Source organism: Amphiura filiformis, chromosome 12 (genome assembly GCF_039555335.1).
Source record: "Amphiura filiformis chromosome 12, Afil_fr2py, whole genome shotgun sequence".
Taxonomy (NCBI): domain Eukaryota; kingdom Metazoa; phylum Echinodermata; class Ophiuroidea; order Amphilepidida; family Amphiuridae; genus Amphiura; species Amphiura filiformis.
This window is the reverse complement of record NC_092639.1, coordinates 29,937,057-29,956,703: the sequence shown is the minus strand read 5'-3', so window position 1 is coordinate 29,956,703 and position 19,647 is coordinate 29,937,057. Positions and strand designations below refer to the sequence as shown.

Here is a 19,647-nt window from a genome sequence, read left to right as displayed (position 1 = left end):
CCGAAGAAACATTTGGGGTCTAAAATGGATTTTTTATGTAATTGATAAAAACATCCAACGACATACAAGAAAAATGGTAGGTTCCTCTATAGTATATTACTGACCATGGAAATGTACTGACACCGTGCGAGCACATGTCAAAATCGATATAATGTATTGTCCATATAGACGCGCATTTATTATGTTTAATGTCGGATTAACAACAATTGAGCGCTATTAATACACATTAATGTTTTTAGGGAAATAAAATTCCAAAATATGGTACGTTTTCTGCTTTTGCTTGTCACGTGGTAGGCCTATATTGAAGTTGCGATTATATCTTCAAATAAGTTTCAAATGGAGTCCATCAAGACAAGTAGCCGAGTGGTCTAAGGCGCTAGGCTCATAGAGCATATCCAAAGCGGCGTGATGCGCCGTGAGTTCGAACCCCGCCTCTGCCACACTTTAAAAGAATTAAAATTAAATTTTAACTTTTTTAAAATTTCATATTGGGGAAATGTGACTGGGAGAATTTATGTATGGCGTGGAGTGGTGTGGAAGTGGACAATGTGGATGCGGATCTTGGAATAGGGTTTGTCCTTCTAAGTTTTGATAAGTACGCACTAGCTTGTGGTAGTTTTAGATGTGAATGTGGTGCTTAAACATGTTAAAAGTACTATGCCATACAGAACATGCAGACTTAGTCTATCATTCACCGACTGCACGTTAATCTAGAAATTTGCAGAAAACAACGATCGTTACATACCGCATCCATTTCTGCTGCTCACGAAGAGCTTTTATTATCTTCGATACTATTTTGTGCCAGTGCGTGTGGTAAGTCACGTGATGTCGTTGTATTATCAATCGGCACTCTTAAATGACATCAAATTGACGGACCGGTAGAGAGAGAGTATGATAATGACCTTGACTTAAAATAACGGAAAGCCCGTGCGAAAAAAGACTAACAGCTATTAATATTTTGGATGAGTTGTTTTTAATCAATTAAAACCTAAATATTTCCTTGTACAAAGTTGAAAATGATGTTCACCCTGGTTGAGTAATTTCCTCGACTTTTCCCTCGTGTATTGACCTTCAGCATGTTTACAAAAGATAACTCTGCTGTATTAAAGACGTTCGTTTTAGTTATGAAACACGGAAAACAAGCTATTATTAATTACAAAAGAGTGCAACATGCAATAAATTGACCTTTCCGGTAAATCCCATAAGCCTTTGCGAGTACACCTGAGAACTTGTTATATTACGTCACTCCAATCTGTGCCGATGCGCACTTCGTTTATCAAACATCGTTACTGCGCATTGTTGGCGTGACGTCAAATGACGAGTTCTCAGCTGTACTCGCAAAGGCTTATGGGATTTACCAATAAGGTCAATATAGTAAGATCGGTTGGGTTTGCACTTCCTAAGATGGGTTGTTGCATATATATAACATACCATAAGGTCAATACCATTAGGATTCAATGCGCTATATCTTTTTGTATTATTTTGGCAGTAGAAACTATTCTTCTTATTTGAATTACTATGGCAGGACAAACAATTTGATACCATTTCAATCCAAATCAGTGCATTGTTTCTGTTTTGTATACCCCAACATTTAACTTTTAACATTATTTGTACGTAACTCGGGGAAGATCGTAAAATTGGGTCGAACTATACATTTTTCCCTCTATATGTGTGGCCAGAGGGATATTTTGGCATGGGTTTGGATACAACATGACAAGTTTTGAATTTGTTACCCCATTTAAACTTTGACCTTGAAACTCTCAAATTACTCAAGAGTGACAAACTTACATACACCGAATCTTACCTCTCAAAGAGCAACAATCAGCCAACAAAAACACTTTAATTGCCCAAACCATCGACATTAGCTCTGCTGTCGGACTATTTTTGTCTTAATCAAATCATTTGTGTTATTATAAAAGACATAATGTACAATTTACGTCATATTTCAATTGCGTTATTCTTCACTCAAAATGCTGAAATAATATTAGTATTCTCCTGATGAGGACGTGTGTCTTCACGTCCAAATATTGAGGTTAATCTCAATTATTTTTGTGTTGAATGACTGTTTAAATCTTAATTGATATATTAGTAATACCTATTAGGAAATGTTTTTGTTCATTTTAAGCCGAAATAACAAGGTTAAGTAAAAACAACTGGCCATTTTGCCCGTTTCACGTCGAGTTCTATCTTATGGATATCGTGATGGAGGACATATTAGAGAGATTGCGATTTCCAAACGTAGCATCGACCGTACGTGGTATCTATTCAAAATCCCGTCACAGGAGAGTGATCTTGATTTTGAATAGATTCCACGTACGTTCGATACGTACGTTTGGAAATCACAATCTCTCTATTGTCTGAATACGACACTATGACACTATGTGAAACTTGCTCTATTGACCTGACAAACACAACAAATTTGGCTGCTTTTATTTAACATTTAGGTGTAAGTTGGGACATGTGTAGATATTTAATACAAATATGCCAAAAATAAATCAAGTTTCATATTAGATCGCACATTATAGTTTTAACTCAAACGAAACGCTCGTGTGCTCTACAAGGAAATAAATAACAAATGTATGCATACATCTGCATTTATATTTATACAGTCATATTGCTCTGTCTTGTTTTTGTGATATTTCCTGTCATAAAATTGATTAATTTTTCACTATCACACCTATTGATAGATCGAATTCTATGAATTTTGTTGTTGTTAAGTTTAAAACAGCCATATTGCCATATCTTTTTCTCCGAAATGAATGTGACACAGGAAACGCAACCCGTGCATTTCCTGGTAGTGACTTTAAATAACTCGTATTGCAACTATGAGCAAATTTAACTTGATTGATTGTTTATGGAGTTCTTTTACTATCAATTGCAATACCTACCTTTTCAGAACAACATATCTCTCAGTGGACAAGGGACAGTTTACGGCTCTTTTCAGAGCCATCAAAAATTCAAGAGCAAAGAGGCATCTACTATTAACGACTCTTTTCAGCGCCAACAACTTTTTAGAGGACGATCGCATTAACGGCTCTTTTCAGAGCCACTGACGAAAAGGGGCAACTACTAGTAAAACTATACATACCTGTATAACCTCGTTTTCAGTTACGTGTCTTACAGGTATCTCCGTGCAGTTGTTGATACAAACAGCAACATCGAAAACATTGCCCTTCAAAAATTATGTCAATACCTCTGAAAGGCCACTTCAGTGACTGTTTTAATTACAGGTCAGCTCTATCTTGACTGTACCTGTATTCAGGTAACGTATAATTAAATCACCTAATTGATTTGCTCTTTTCATAGAAGCAATTAATCATAGACATGGTTTTATTTGAAGCACGTGTTGGTACTTCAGCGTTTTTTTTCAGAGACTTAATAATTGAGTTTACAATATGCATGTACGTCATCCAGGTGCTGTATCTTTATACGCAAAGCGTATTGTATGCTTGTTGTTGTTGTTGTTGTTGTTGTTGTTGTTGTTGTTGTTGTTTACCAAGGGCCATAATTTACAAAGTTGATATTTTGTGAGTTTTACTGATTTGTTCAACTTTATTTAAAATGTTTCAAATATTTACCAATGTATATTCATCATAATTATGAAATCCCATAGCAGCATATAATAGTTTAGTATGTTAGCTATTTTTGTGAAACTTTCCCCAAAATAAAATTGCAGACGGATTAACATTAATTCTCAAAATTATAGTGTGTTATTGCATGTTCAGCAAACTGAAGCAAACGCTCCAAAAAAGAAAGTCCCCACTAGTTTTCTTGCTCATAACTTTGAGCACACAAGTCGACTGCTCAGTGCCAGAAGTGGGTAAGTGCAATAGCTGCCATGTGTAGCTGCCATGTGCCAAAATGTTCACAGGGCAGCTATTGCACTTACCCACTTCTGGCACTGAGCAGTCGAAATATAAAAGCAATTACGATGTTCCATATATCCTGTGCGGACCGTGCGTTTATACGGCGTTCAATGCAATTTCATAGCGTACATATACACGAGTCTCGTGAGAGGGCAACAAATTTGATTTTTAGTGGTCTCCGTATCTTATGTCTACTTCAAAACAGCAAGCTTTTGGTTAGGACTTCAAACCAATATGTTAATATGTTGCTTAAAATTAGAGTATTTCAATGCTTCCCGAATCTTACTACGGTTGCTAAAAAACTCAAAATATTTCAGTTGATTATAAGACCACTACATGCATACATCATGACTTTCATGATGCAGTCATATCTACAGTAGAATTCATCTCGACCTTTGCAGGACTTAAACCCCATTAAAAGCTATTAAACCAAGATAACACTCATTGAAGCAGCTCAACTGATTAAATCAGATCTTCTCTGGTTGTGTACAAGTGTCTGTTTTCAATGTGCGACATCGCAATAAAGCTGGTATTACAGCTTCAGTTGGGTAACCGATTATAAAGGAAACGAAAGGAAACAATGGTATGTGTACCATTGTTCACGAAATGAGACAAAGACCTGCTTTTTGTTAACCAGCATTCTTCAAAATGAGCAACATAATGATTGTTGACTTAACACGGTTTGGAAATAATTTCTTCATATTTTTGGTGTTATCTGTCGTTTACATATCCTTCCTAAAACACAAAAGTGCGACCCTCTCGAAACATCTAAATTAGCTAAAAATTTAGGACATGTTACAAAACTTTATTTTCTAGAACCTATTTAGAATAATTTAAATGTAGCTTTTACCGTTTTTTTGTGTCATCTTTCAGAAGTGAGCGGTCCGATACCAATATTTTCGGTCAAATCTCCATTCAATTAACACGGGGAGTTGGCTAGCTATGCCTTGCCCTCACTCATTATTTTACAAAAGTGCGACCATTTCTGAACATCTAACCTAGCTGTAATTTTAGGTCATGTTAGAGAAATATATTTGCTAGAAGTTTTGGAGAATAAATAAAATATTGGCTGGTTATTTTTCACACAGTGATGTTAACTAGGCAAGTGTCCATTCTCCCAACATACATCATGTGTTGAGGTCACACGTCAATGGTGAGAGCACTGTGTATTGTGTATAGGAAAACGGACAGTAACTGCAGTATGTATTTTCAAAATTATACTTTTTGTGGCGAAAGTTAGCCGCTATGAACTGCACGACGCCGTACAAAGCTGTCAATTTCAATGTCCAACGTGCGTTTACTCAAAGAGACAAATCGCAATCTCTTTTTTTATACGCCCGATCCCACACGCATTTTAATGGACGAGCTCTGCGTATGAACCACACGTACGAGTATGAATGAAGTCAAATTTGCACACTTCACTCTTGCTTTTTATGACGAATTCTTACAAACAAAATGGATCATACGAATCACATGAATTGTGATATGAATAGTCACGACTTTGGAAGGAAATTTGTGTAATGATATCTTATTGTTTTGTATTGTGCAACTTTCAAATCTGGACCTTACTACATTAAATTGACCGGTGTTTTATTGTTGTCTGAGCTATCGTATTAAATGAGGTGTCAAAATGCGCAGAAATAAATTCTGCTTCCAATGCATTTTACAGATTTGTAATACAATAGCCCGTTTTTGATTAATGGCCATTATTTAAGGGGGGTTGGTTACTTTTTTTGATATGTTTATAATGTAAAACGGACAGATTTTGTGAATTTTCTACGTTGTCCGTACGTGCAGAATCTTCAATACTGGCTGAATACGCGACTTGTTACATGTGAGTGGATTTAGAATAGACGAACGTACAATCACGACGCGCCGTTTGGAAATCGATAAGAACCCGCCTTGATCGTGATATTGTCAATTTGGACATTCCAGTGGCGTAGGGTCATAGGGGCACGGGGGCACGTGCCCCCCCCCCCAAACGATCTGAAATTTTTAAAAATCCCATAGGAAAATTGCCAAAAATGGCTTGTGCCCCCCCCCATCATGGTCGGTGCCCCCCCAATGTGATGACCCACGATGCGCCGCTGGGACATGCAGCATATATGCATGCATTGTATATAGATACGCATTCAAACGTATATGGTTTTACACAATGTGACACTGCAAAACTTTTTATCACACCAAATTTCAGTCAATCGTTAATTTCTCGATCATTCCGATTTTGTTTCAGGTGGAATCATACTGCAGCTATTAAACAAAATTCTCCAAACTTTCATATACGTTTCTCTCTACGCGGGTGTCAACTGCAGACGACAAGTTTAAATTTTTTTAATTCAAAAATTTTGGAACTGGACATTTTCATTACCATATGTGACCGTTCACGGCAAATGAGCCGTAAATTCCTCCCCGGTCAATTTTGTTTTATTTCGTTAAAAAATAAACATCATAAACTTTAAAATGGTATATCATTTGACTTCAAACGATATCCTGAAGCGGGGTTATGGTTCGTTAAACTTTGCTCCTTCGACAAAATTATAGCTTTTTGCGTTTCTACATGTGTCTCTTTTTCCACATTGCTGGCAATAAATATCAAACAGTCATAATTGGCGGTCATTTCAAATCATCCCCAAGTCAACGAGGTTTAAGAAAGTTCTCTCATTGTTAATTGTTGGTTATGCATACCTATACAAAATACAATGCCTGGTAACCCACCACTTGAACAGGATTTAGCAAAAGCAAACAAAGACCAGAGCTATTAAAAGTTCTATAGCCATCTGAGGTAGAAGCTTATTATCCACTTCAACAATAGGATAATTGATTAGTGTTTCACTATCGAAATGAGATCGATGTCGGGCCAGCTTAAGTTACCGATGAATACGACCTTCGTACACATTTTACACCGTAACTCAGAATACAAATTAGGGAATTTACGGCTCATTTGTGCTGCCGGGTCACATATTTTAAAAATACATTAAAATGAGTACAAACAAGCCCAGTGGCTCTTAAGATAGCTCTTGATATTTTGAGAAAAATATCTCAATAACTTGAACTCTTTATGTTGAAGCTTACGGCTAGTAAGAGCATGACCACTCAAACTAGTGGGTCTTTCTTTTTTAAATGTGGTAATATACGTCGCATAAGGATGAAAATCTTATTTACACTATGTTCTATTGACTTATGTGTTCAAATGACGATAAGCTTACATCGTAGTTTCAGTTCCTGGTATATTTGAACATTTTCATTTCAATATTTCATATTTCAATTATTAAGTTGATAAAAAAAAACAGACAACGAATAGACCTGGCACTTTTTGTTTAGATAACAGCCCTGCGCGAAAAATTTATTATGTGTTTAGTATTATTCTTCTCGTAATTAAACACACGAACGAGTAATTTGTATACGAATACTAATATCATAATATGAAAATAGTCATCAATAAAATGATACTTTTTTGAAAGGACTACTAAAGTGTGGTGTAAATAATCAATATGAAAAAAATTATGATATAGCCCTAAGGGCTGAGTGTACTAATATAGTTCGCTGTATATTATGCGCATTTTTTAAAACAAGTAATTGAATCCACCGTCTATAACGTGCGATCGCTGCCATTAATAGGCAATGTACAGAATTTGTTGACAAAGAACGGCGCAGTGGCTGGCACTCGCTTCCGGTGCATGAGGTTTGCAGTTCAATTCCCTGTGGTGGTAAATTGCTGCGGTAATAAATTTGAATTTAATTGGACTACCGCTCTCTTCATGGTGTATTTAGAGATTGGTAAAATGAACTAAACTCCTCAACAAAAATTTGGAAAGTTTTTTCAAGCATCTGTATCTCAAATTATTTGTGACATATTCATATCGTGTTGCATATCAATGGATAGCTACAATACTCCGTTTTACAATGACACCCCATTTGAAACAATAACATTTTTCACGGCTGACTACACGTCTTGTGAATGTAGTGGGGTATCAAACAGAATTTGCCAAATTGACCATTATTCTATGCCGCAAGCTGCAATCCCATATCTTCACAATCTCATGATCTGGGACCTAATGCAATCCTCCAAGATGACACCGCTCGCCCCACAGAGCCACGGTAGTCAATGACTACCTTCAGAATATGGGAGTAGAACCGAAATGGCCTGCCATCAGGCCAGACCCGAGGGCCAGACCTCAACCCGATTGAACACTTGTGGGACCAGCTTGATCGTGCTGTGCGTGCCAGAGAAGCCAATCACATGCAATCACATTGAATGACCTGCGACAAATCCTTGCTGAAGAATGGAATGCCATCCCACAGTAACGTGTAACCAGGTCGATGAGCAGCATGAGGGGAAGGTGCCTGACTATTGTGGCTGCCTGTGGTTTTCCACCCGCTATTGAGGTAAGTGGCTAGCGTTGTTTGAGCACAGAATAATTATGGTCAATTTGGCAAATTCTGTTTGAAACCCCACTACATTCACAAGGCGTGTACTCAGCCGTGAAAAATGTTATTGTTTCAAATGGGGTGGCATTGTAAAGCGGAGTATGGTAGCTATCCATTGATATGCAACACGATATGAATATGTCACAAATAATTTGAGATACAGATGCTTGAAAAAACTTTCCAAACTTTTGTTGAGGAGTTTATATGAATATTCCGTCCTTATGAGTGGACGTTAAACCGATGGTCCCGTGTATAGAGAGTCATGCACACCATATACATGTATTATATTACAGTCAGTCTCGAAAAGAGTAGAATGTTTAACCTTGGCTGTCCCAATCAGCCCGGTTGTTTGGTCATGGGAAACCCTTTAATATTTGCCGTAGAAGTAGCGATGTAACAGGATTAATTACCATAGCAATGAGTTTACACTATTTGTAATGTATTGCCCTGCACTAGACGTAACGCCGTTCCACTGCATTGCACATAGATTATCAAAGAACGAGGACAAAGACCCTGATCGCAATCCTATTAGCTGTCGAGGTTACGTATTAATCGGATTAACTACCATAGCAATAGTTAAAACAATTTTTGAATATTGTATTGCCCTGCACTAGACGTTACGCCATTCCACTGCATTGCACATAAAACGAGGACAAAGACCTGGATCTTAATTCTATAGAATGTTCACATCATGCTGATCACTTGCACCTGTAAGATTAGTATCTTTGAAAAGAGCGGTATTGTACCAATCTATGATTGCAGTCATACACGGGCGATGAGTGCATCCTCCTTTAATATAGTACGGGGCAATACATTAAAAAACCCATTGCTATGGTAATTAACCATGTTCACTACTTTAACGGTGAATTATTATTTGGGTACCCTTCTGCTTAAGCAGTATTCATGGTAAAATTGCAATAAATAAATAATCTTAACTACATTAGACGAATGTTGCGATTGGAAACGATAATTTTCAATGTTGCAATAAATATGACTCAGTCCTGCATGGATGTAATTTCATATTACTAACCTGAGTGGTTTTTAAATTAAGGGTATAATAAGCTAACCTTGGTCCTTGAGTAAAAGCATTGGACTCGATACAAATTGAATCTAAATGGACTCTCTAAAGCGGCAGACATAAAGATTGGCATTATGCTCACGTGCAGCATGCATATATGATGCATCAAATAAAAGTTCCGTGCATCTGCAAAGGGCCAAACAGCCATATGCTTAAAAGTATCCGGAATCGTTATTTTGAAGCCTCGCTCAGTTAATATATCCTGTACTTGCGAGTACACAGAGCAAGAGATATCAATGCGACTACGTGTTGAAGTTAATTACAACGAGATGGTCCTTCAGTTGGTTTCTTAACAGCTCTTAACGTATCACCTTTCTATTGGAAATATCCGATGGTGTTATGAATGACAGATTGAAGAGGAATCTCACACTACCAAATATCTCGGGCAAACAACTTGGCCAGTGTCGCCAAAACTAACCCAGATTGGCTTATACCTACGGTGACGTCACAACAATCAGGGTTAATGATTGAGTTTGGCTGGAATGCAAGTATTGGATTTGGGTCTGTGTGATAGCGGTTCAATATATTTTTGAAGGCACGTGAAGGTATACTATAATTTGTCGCTTTTGATCATTTCTTTTGGTTAAATTAATTGCGCGTGATGAGGTGCTGTCTGCATTTCGGAGATATCAATTACAGTAAATGAGGAAACGACCGGAGGTTATTATAACTGCCCAGATCAGAACCTGGATATAGGCATTGGCAATTATTAACGCTACATTCGCTTCGTCTAGAATGGCGCGAAAATTGATAGTGTTGATAATCGAAGCAGACTATCACCATGGACATGACACTTATTAATTAACACGTGTTTCAAACCGTGAATCTCTACAGTGGTAAATATGCGTTGAAATTTCACACGTATACCTGCAATGAATAATAATCAAAAATACACTTTGGCAAATTTCATAAAATACAACTTTGCGGGAATAAATATTAAGGAAGAGACATTAGAGATTTGGCCGATCACTTGTTTTCAGTTTACACTGCGGAAGTGAAAGTGGCGGTAAAACGGGTTATACAACTTGGTTATATTTGCTTAAAACTCCGGCTGGGATATCCATGTACACATTGAACGGAACAAGAAAATTGCAGTTTTTGCTCTGGAATAAATAGACTCTGCTATAATGAAAGGAGAGTATGTAACTGATATGTATTTGTTTTAAGAGTAACGCATGCGGCAGAGATCGAGAATTCGCCTCTGGGGAATGATGAACTGACATGATAGGATCATAGGGAATAGTGAGACAGATAGCACCCTACATTTAAAACTATAAGTCGGTTTTTGGGAATGCTTATTAATTGGTACGAGATATCGAAGACATAAATCGTAAGTATTAGCAGATAATATATAGGCCTACATAATGCCTCACATTTTCATTAACTGTGGCTATTTAACAGATAATGTATCTAAAAGTGTGTGTGGTATTATGCTTAGACACGTAATGGATATGGACGGGATGAACATAGATAGCTAACACCGCTATATTTTGTAAATTGTAAGTTAATGAGCTTTGTGCTCGTTGGATACACACAAAAATTATCATGCTCGGTGCGAATTATTGTTGATCAGAATGCAAAATCACGCCTCCTGATCACCGATCAGAGCAAAGTTCGATTGGTAGTGATAAGAATTTTTGTTGGTTTCTTTATTTTCTCATTGTAGGTCTGCATTGTGGTAATGATATGACTGTAAAGAGAAATAACCGTGGAATGTATGCTGTTACTCATCCGATGTAAGCTAGGATTACAATATTCTGGTGTCTGACATTATTTAACACTGTCGTGGACTATATAGTTTTCCTATTTAGGAAAACATATCTTATTGGATTGGGAACAAGGATGACAACATTAATTTGCAAATAGAATCCAAACGCATGGACGGTACAGATGTGTAGAAGGAAGGTCTACTCATGTTGCAGTCGAACGGGTGAATTTATTCCGATGCTCTCCAGTCAATCATATTGAATTCTACATAAAAATCTTGTCTAGATATTGCTTTGATCAAAAGAAGCTTGGCGCATCTTGGGAATATATTTGAAGGAATTTGAAACCAGTGCTACATTATTTGACGGACTTAGATTGGAATTTGATTTTGACCTTTACAGTTACAGACAAGTTTTAATTAGTATCTACAATAGTCATGCTATTAAATGACTGAAACAAAACAGTATTATTAAGTTGGTATTATTAGTATACCACGTATTTGATTGCAAATATAGCTGTGTACTTCTGAGTGAATTGCTAAGCTTTTATGGTGCATCTACACACTTCAGTGTGCAACTGAATTTTATATTATGATCAGGATCTGGATCAACGATTTGTACCCATAAACATTTGCATGATTGTACATTCAATGCATTCTGAGGGATTTCTCGCTCGACGAAATAAGAAAGGATATTGAATCAAACACGGTGCTAATCTACTTTATATTTGGTGAGAAGGATCTACACTGATATTGCTGATATTCATCAGAAAATTTGATCTACCGTAAATACATGCTCGCCATTAGTGTATTAAATTCAATCACTTTACGCTCGAGGCCTGTTATATTTTTCAACAACTTTAAACATTGAAATATCTTTAGTAAATACTACATCAATTGGAATTGGGAATTTTTTGACTGTTTGAACAACACAAAAATGCGAAATTATTTTGCTATCTAAAGTCTAAAGTCTAAAAGTCTATTTTTGCTCTGCTGGTTAATCGTCAAATGTTTATAAATATTTACTATGTCAAATTGACTCGGCAATTTCTACAGAACTTGCCTCTTATCTTCTAATTTAAGATCTCCGTTCTTAGATTTCCTTAAGAGAAGGAAGCAACAAACTTTAATAGAGGATGTTGTATGATATACTCAAGAAATAACACAACCTTAACCGGCACTTAACGAAAATCTATTTTTATAACAATCTTATACTCGGAAGTGTTTATAAACTGCTTTACTCACTCGCTATATATAACGTTATATTGTCAGGATTTGATAAACTACAGAACTACAGTTTGATATTGTTCATATATCTTTGTGATTATAACTTTTCTTGTCAACGCGTTTTCTACATTTTATTTTCTGCAGAACTACCGCAATCTATCGCAGGAAATTTTTCGTGACTGTAAGTGTGCATAGACTTACGCCATCTTTATCCATTCTATTGAGCTGATATTTTGGCGCGAGCAATCACAATGAGTCGCCCAAGCAGACAGTCGCTAGCTTCAGTGTTGACAACACGACCGACTTCACCTAGTGTATCGTCAGGCGTATCCGATTTACCATCCAGTTCCTTCAGTACAGGGAAATCGAGGCGCTTTAGCTCGATTTATGGAAGTACCCGTCGTGCAACGCGTCGGGGATCGGCAATGGCCGTTCTGCAGCAAGGTAGAAATGATTTTGAGTCATCTACGAAATCGCAACAGGTTTTGGGATTAAGGAATGAAGATTGGAACAGGTGAGAGTAACATGCTCTTGTATTATTTTACATTAGTAGAAACAAAATCAATATATTCTTGTTATTCATTGCGATAGGCATATCGGCCGCTGCTCTGAAGTTTCCAAGTAACAGAGGCATTTCAATTACTGTAGACTTTTAAACTAAAAACAAAAGCATACAAAGAAATTTCATTTGATGAAAAAAGTGACAAGGAGTTTCTGACATCAATATGATTCATGCAAAGTGTCCTTAATGCACTCATTTTGTCAGAAACAGTACCATTACCTCCGTTTGAGAGCATTGAACTATCTATTATTACCAATATATTTAAGCTAGCAGGCTATTCATGCTTTTACCAGGGAAGTGCTTCTTCGATTCAACGAAATCCCACAAGCAGTGCGTGTATATTTGAAAGCTATTACCTTGCGCGTGGTCAGTGGTGCTCGATCGGTGATGCAATTTACTCTCAATATGAACCGAATTAGTGGAATTTTATTAGATTTTAAATCGCAAAGTGAATAATTCCTGTTTGTGGTAAGGGGCTAGAGGGTTATTGGGGAATACCTAGACATCGCGATAGACAGTCATTAAAGCTAGCGTCGGATTCCTTTCTATTCAACATATAATTTTTCTATTAAAATATTGTCCGAAGTATATTTTTTTTGGTCGGTGAATAAACAATCACATATGAACATGGCGATTGACATTTTGTTCGAACATATTTATATCCGACTGCTCAGTGCCAGAAGTGGGTGCAATAGCTGCCATGTGTAGATGCATGTCGATCGAGTACAATATAAATGTGTGTAAATTGCCAAATGTTCACAGGGCAGCTATTACACTTACCTAACCCACTCAGGGCACTGAGCAGTAGATATTAGAATAACATACTCAATTAAGTTAAAGGTATCCGTGTTGTAAGATATAGATAGGCTAGTGTAAAGACTCCAATGAGGTAAAATAGCAGAGAAATCTTCTTGCAGTGATACAGCTTTAGCTTTATTCCGTAAGCTGCTTGATAGTTAAGCAGCTTACGGAATAAAGCTTACGCTGCATCACTGCCAGAAGATGTCTGTGCTTGGCTAAATTCCGTGGAGTTTTATGCACATGTTTTGTTATACGAAGAATACACCACTGGCACTGTTATGTAGAACTTTAGGGCGAGATGGGTATTCAACTACTCAGCCACAAAAAAAGGTCTTGACTTTCACATGACAGCTTGCTAAAAATACATCTTCACTGAGCCAGGGTAGTGAGAATCTGTAAATAGTTATCTTTCAGTGGGCATGAAAATAATGAAAGAGTAGGCTGGTAGGTCAAAAGGTCGCGGATGTCAATGTCTTCACAATCTGCTCGAGAGCTCGGGGTAACAAATTTGGTTTTGATTTGAATCCGTGTAGCAATTTTAGAAGTTTTGGTAATTTTCACTCGGGCTTATTATACGTATGTGTAGATTTGATAGTTATACTGGGTATAGTTCTAGCTGATTTAATAGGCCTATAATTTGAAGGCACCAATTGACACCGATTCAAGCAATTGCAATGATAACATCTGGACTGACAGCATCAACTTCTCTTTTACTCTGAATGATAGGCGCTAAAATAAATGTAAATATGGCATATTTTATTCTCAGTTTCAGCCCCTTGCATATAGGCTATATTGCATACGAGTTAGTTCCATCCAATGTGCCATCAGTAGTTTATGTACACAAGATACAATTTATTGCGTTTTATGACTTTATAACGTTGAGTAAATTCTAAGGTACAAGTGACTAATTATGAATATATTTGAAGTATTTTATCCATAAATATGATACAAATGCATTTTTTATCATAATCTGAACATAGAATATAATAACCTTGACGCAATGTTATTATTGTTTCCGGCTAATATTCTCGTTATATAATTTCAAGTGTAAAGCAATCAACTAGAAATCCTGACTATAGCTATAATATCAATTTCGGACTTTGACCCACGGGATAAAAACTTATCTACCTCTCGCTTTAATAATAATAGTGACTGATATCGCTACCTCCTGAAGATATATCCATATTTCACATTATAGAAAGGTTGTATCTCTCTTTTAATATACTTGCAAAAGATGATACTTCACACGCATTAACACTGACCCCTATTTTACGATCTCACCATATGAACATACTCTGACGCTAAGAATTTAGATACTTTCTTTTGCAACAGTAAATTATTTCTTTTCATATACTGTAAGCATGATGATGTCAATATAAAACTGCGTCTTCACAGAGTTTATTCACCTAATACGTTCTCACTTGTAAGAGATTTAAGATGAAGCGATTTAAACCAACACGAAAGGCAGTATGTGTCTATGAGAGTTGAAATCAGATGCATCCTTATTCCCCATAGAACGGTGCATCAGTTGTGCCGGGTGGTTTTCTTGCTACTGCAGCTGTCCTAGGCGAGTAGGGTTGGCAATCCAGTAATGCTGCTACGGAATATTGATGTTAACTTGTATTGATGTGAAAAATACCCTTACGGCATACCGTTACATCTCCAATTATTTCCCCCCTTTCCTTTCTTTTTATTTTTAGTCTGCATGTTGGTAGTTCGTTAGGTTATCGCCCTCTTATAGTTCCATGAATATTTAAAATTGTGAATTCGTATATTTTCTATGACGTATTACTTCATGTAGGCCTACTTGTTAGTACTGTAAGTAGCACGCCATATGCTCTAGAACATAAAGAAGCGCCATTAACAAATTTTTCGCAATAGTGTTAATTAATCATGTTAATACAAACTTTGCTTTCGAAACAAAAATGAGACTAATATGTGATGCGATCAAGCAAAATCAGTCGGAACTCGGAAATATTGATTTTGAGATATAGCCAAACAAAGCAAATATATCCTTTTGTTTCCTCTTGTTTTGGAAACTCTTTAATTGCTCATATCTTTGGAACTGGTTGTTCAATTTCAATGGGGTTTTCGGCAAAATCCAGCTTTGTAAATGTTTTTTACTATCCTGTAAGAAACTGAAAATTTATTATTGCCGAGTTCCGACTGATTTTGCTTGATCGCATCACATATGAATAGCATATTTCACATTTTTAATGTTTAATACCGGTATGCATGCATTTAAACAAGATAAAAATAATATATGGCCAACTAGAAACCGGATCATTCCTCCTTAACCATGTTAACTACATTCACTGACATTTTGCTAATAATGAATGACAGGTCTCACCTCAGAATGTTCCAATTATCATATACGTACGTGCTTTTTCCAAAGATTATCATTGACTTTTTCTTCTTCATCATGTTCATGTTCTAATGACACAACATTACACCGAAATATTTCAAAAAATGGCACGCTTCATGGTCCATGAACATACTTTCGTATACATAATAACGATGTTCATTTTTCATGTGTTTTTAAGAATGCTACATTAACATGATTAATGAACGCAATATCTGAAAACAGCTTTGTTTACATTGGCTGTGCCTTATCAAATTTTAAAAAGGATAATTTTTAGGATAATTTTTATCGAAATTTCGATTATGTCTTAAAACTGCTTAGTAAGGCAAAAAATGTTGTTCATTTAACAAAGCTTCTGTTCAGCTCTTCATATCCGTAATGTTGATATATAACCATTGGTAGGTATAAGATATGTTAGGATAAGTTTCTTGAACGAAAATAAATGTCTTTACCAGCTGCATTCACATTATGACGAGCGCGAGCGGGTTTTGTAACAGATTTCAGAGTAATGTTTTAGTCATAATTATAGACATAATTGTAATCATGGCGAAATTATGAATTCGTGTTTTTGCCCATTTTATATTTTTTGCAAAATATTCTTATATTGATTATACTTGATTCAACTGTACGTCGCTATCAACTTTAAAATGTGTTATCGGCTTCCAGAAGAACCACAATTCTATAAACATAAACAATCTTAATTTTTCAGATCGATTTTAACATCTTTAAAGGGACGTCAACCCCAAACTGCACTGTTCTCCATTTTTGACACTTAAAGAATGAGACAAATCTTATTTTTATTTTTATGCCCGGGCATTAGGTTCGTGCAAATCAAATTTAAGGTACCAGTTGTGTTCACCCCTGTATATCCTAAATAAAGACATGTATGTCAAAATTAAAACAAGCAGTCAATACCTGTACTCTTTAGCTCTGATGTAAGACCTTATTTGTTGAAATTGGTTGAGAATTGAAGAAACGGTGATCTAAAACCAAATGAAGAAACGAAATCAAAAGTTGCACTTTTGTGTTCTAGCAATGAAAGTACGACACTAGTTTTGATATGCTAATTAATGGAAGCGCGGCGCAAGTTCTCTTGTTCGCGAACGCATTGTGTACACATCAATAGGGCTTGCAATGGAGCAAACTGCAACTTTTAAATTGGCATCTTCCTTGGGAATTTGGATCGTCGTGTTTTTATTTCTAGAACAATTTCAACAAATGAGGTCTTAAATTCGAGCTAAAAGATGTAGCTATTGGCTGCTGGTTCCAATTATGACATATCTGTCTTTGTTTAGGATATACAGGTGGTGAACATAACTGGTACCTTAATTTTTTTTTTTTTTTTATATTTTCTGAAGTAATATTTGAGTTATCTTCATACCATAGATTTCCCGGCATCTATAGCATATATGCCTCTAAAAGTTATTGGGTTTTTTTGTTTGTTTTGGGGTATTTTTTTTGGGAGGGGGGTTGGGTTTTGGTTTTTTTGTTGTTGTTTTTGTGCGTGTTTTTGCCGCCTGTATCAGTAATATGATTGCTCATACTCCAAATAAAGTATACTTGTAGATAGAATTATACAGTATTTTGTAGATATTTCTGAAAATAACATAGTGATCGATCGGATATTTCCCAATTTATCAACCATTTTTAAGCAACTTCAGAAAATTTATGAAATGTTTTGATCCTCGGTAGAGTTGAAATAATACGTACGTCGATCCTCGTATATAGACGGTTAGCTGCATGGTTTAATTTAAAACGGAATGTGCAATATATCTAACTTCTCCTTTACTTTAATCATCTTCGCTTCTCCTCAACAGTAGAAAGTACGTCAACTGCAAAATGCATTTTCGAGGCTGGTGCAGTATACTTTAGTATATATCCGCGCAGTTTATCATGTTTATGTTGAGAGTAATTTTTGTAATGAGTGGAAACAATCTATTTCCGCTGCAAAGTGGAGTAAAATGCGCGCGCTTTTACTCATGTCTATAAATCATGAACTCATTAATAAGTACTATGTATACCTGGCGTTGCTTCATCCCAATCATGCACGATTTATTTTTAGATTGTCTCATGACGGAATTAAGTGAAAAGTGTATCATGTTACATTTAAATTGCTTATCGAAACCTTATGCCATTGAGAAAAACAAATGATACAAATGATGATCAAAAGACAAAATTGTCGAATTTGGTATTTTCATTTAAAAAAAATGTTTGATAACATGTATTTGCATTGATATTGCATTCGAATGAGTACAAATATGGCTGGTATTGGTTCAGTGGTTCTTGAAATATAGCGTAATTGGCCGTTTAAAATCCACACTACCCCTGTGGATGATTTTGGAAATATCTTCCACAGAGGGAGTATGAATTTCAAATGTAATTAGCACATTAACCAACTCTATTTGAAACCCAATCTCCCTACACTAAGTAAAAAGATCGCAACTCAACAATTGAGTAAACAAATTGAGTAAAAAATTACTCAACATTGAGCTCATATTATAGGTCACAACTCAACAAATGAGTAAAAAATTACTCAACATGAGCTCAATGTTGAGTAATTTTTACTCATTTGTTGAGTGGTGACCTATATGAGGCCAATGTTGAGTAATTTTTTACTTAACTGTTGAGTTGTGACCTTTTTATTCAATATTTTTTGCAGTGTATGGAAGATTCGGGTTGAATCTTTCTAAAAGGGTGCATGAAATTCAATTGGAGCGGCTTAGTGTGCTAATTCCATTTGTAATTCATACTCCCTCTGTAGAAGATATTTCCAAAATCTTCCACAGAGGGAGGGTGGATTTTAAATGGAATAGCCCTTTGGAAGCGAGTCATAAAATTAACAGTCCTTTTGTGTAAAGGTAACTTGAAACTATTCGCATCCACCTGTTTCTACTGATTAAAAATAGATGCGTTTCATATCTGGTATGTATATATCATGATTTTTGTAAGGAAGTTTTGCCTTGTAATTGTTTCCTTTATTGATAATTAATATGCAAGCTGAATTAAGCCGATATCTATGTGGTTACGTAATATGTATAACTATTTAATTATTAACGCAATTTCAATTTGATTACCTAATTAAGTAATGAATGAACTGTGTAAGGTATTAGATGGTTAGAGTATTTATTCTTAAATGCAATAAATAAATTATTTTGAGTTGTTAATCTACAAAATTATTAGTACCTAAATTTGTGGTACGCTTCTATACTGAATCTGAAGACCCCCCGGTTACCAAGCTGACTTTTTTTTACACAGGCAAACTCCTCAAACCACCATTCTCTAACCATTTCACGGGTACATGCGGTACCTATTTTGATCTGGAAGTGATAGACCACGAAAATAATTATACTCTTCTTATTATCAGAATGAATATAGGATTATGGTTGTAGCTAGTGGGGGGGGGGGCACGAGTCAGTAGTAAATAGTATGAGCGAAGTGGGTCAACAATTCAGTGAGAAATTGAGACACACATTGATAAAATAAAAAACAATACCCCCTGGACAATGTGTTATACCCCTTCAGAGGAAAAATCACAATTGAAAGGGTGGAAAAAATGGAATATACCCCTTCAATAAAATGCTTAAAGAATACCCTGCGCAAGACTGTGTCCCATTTAAA

General features: G+C 36.0%; 1 protein-coding gene and 1 long non-coding RNA gene across 3 annotated transcripts in view; one reads left to right on the top strand and one right to left on the bottom strand.

Moving 5' to 3' along the window:
• LOC140166049 (uncharacterized) overlaps positions 1-15,854 on the bottom strand; it is a 64,157-nt gene extending 48,303 nt beyond the window's left edge. Inside the window, exon 1 of the long non-coding RNA XR_011860804.1 lies at positions 15,600-15,854. This is a non-coding gene — a long non-coding RNA (uncharacterized lncRNA). The remainder of the gene's footprint in view (positions 1-15,599) is intronic.
• Positions 10,108-19,647, top strand: part of LOC140166047 (proline-rich protein 5-like) — a 120,045-nt gene continuing 110,505 nt past the window's right edge. The window contains exons 1-3 of one of the 2 annotated variants that reach the window (XM_072189423.1): positions 10,108-10,702; positions 11,039-11,108; positions 12,449-12,818. In XM_072189423.1, coding sequence (XP_072045524.1) covers positions 12,556-12,818 — 263 coding nt within the window. In that variant the 5' untranslated portion in view covers positions 10,108-10,702; positions 11,039-11,108; positions 12,449-12,555. Of the gene's footprint in view, positions 10,703-11,038; positions 11,109-12,437; positions 12,819-19,647 lie in introns of those variants that run through there. The other variant, XM_072189424.1, reaches the window with a different exon arrangement.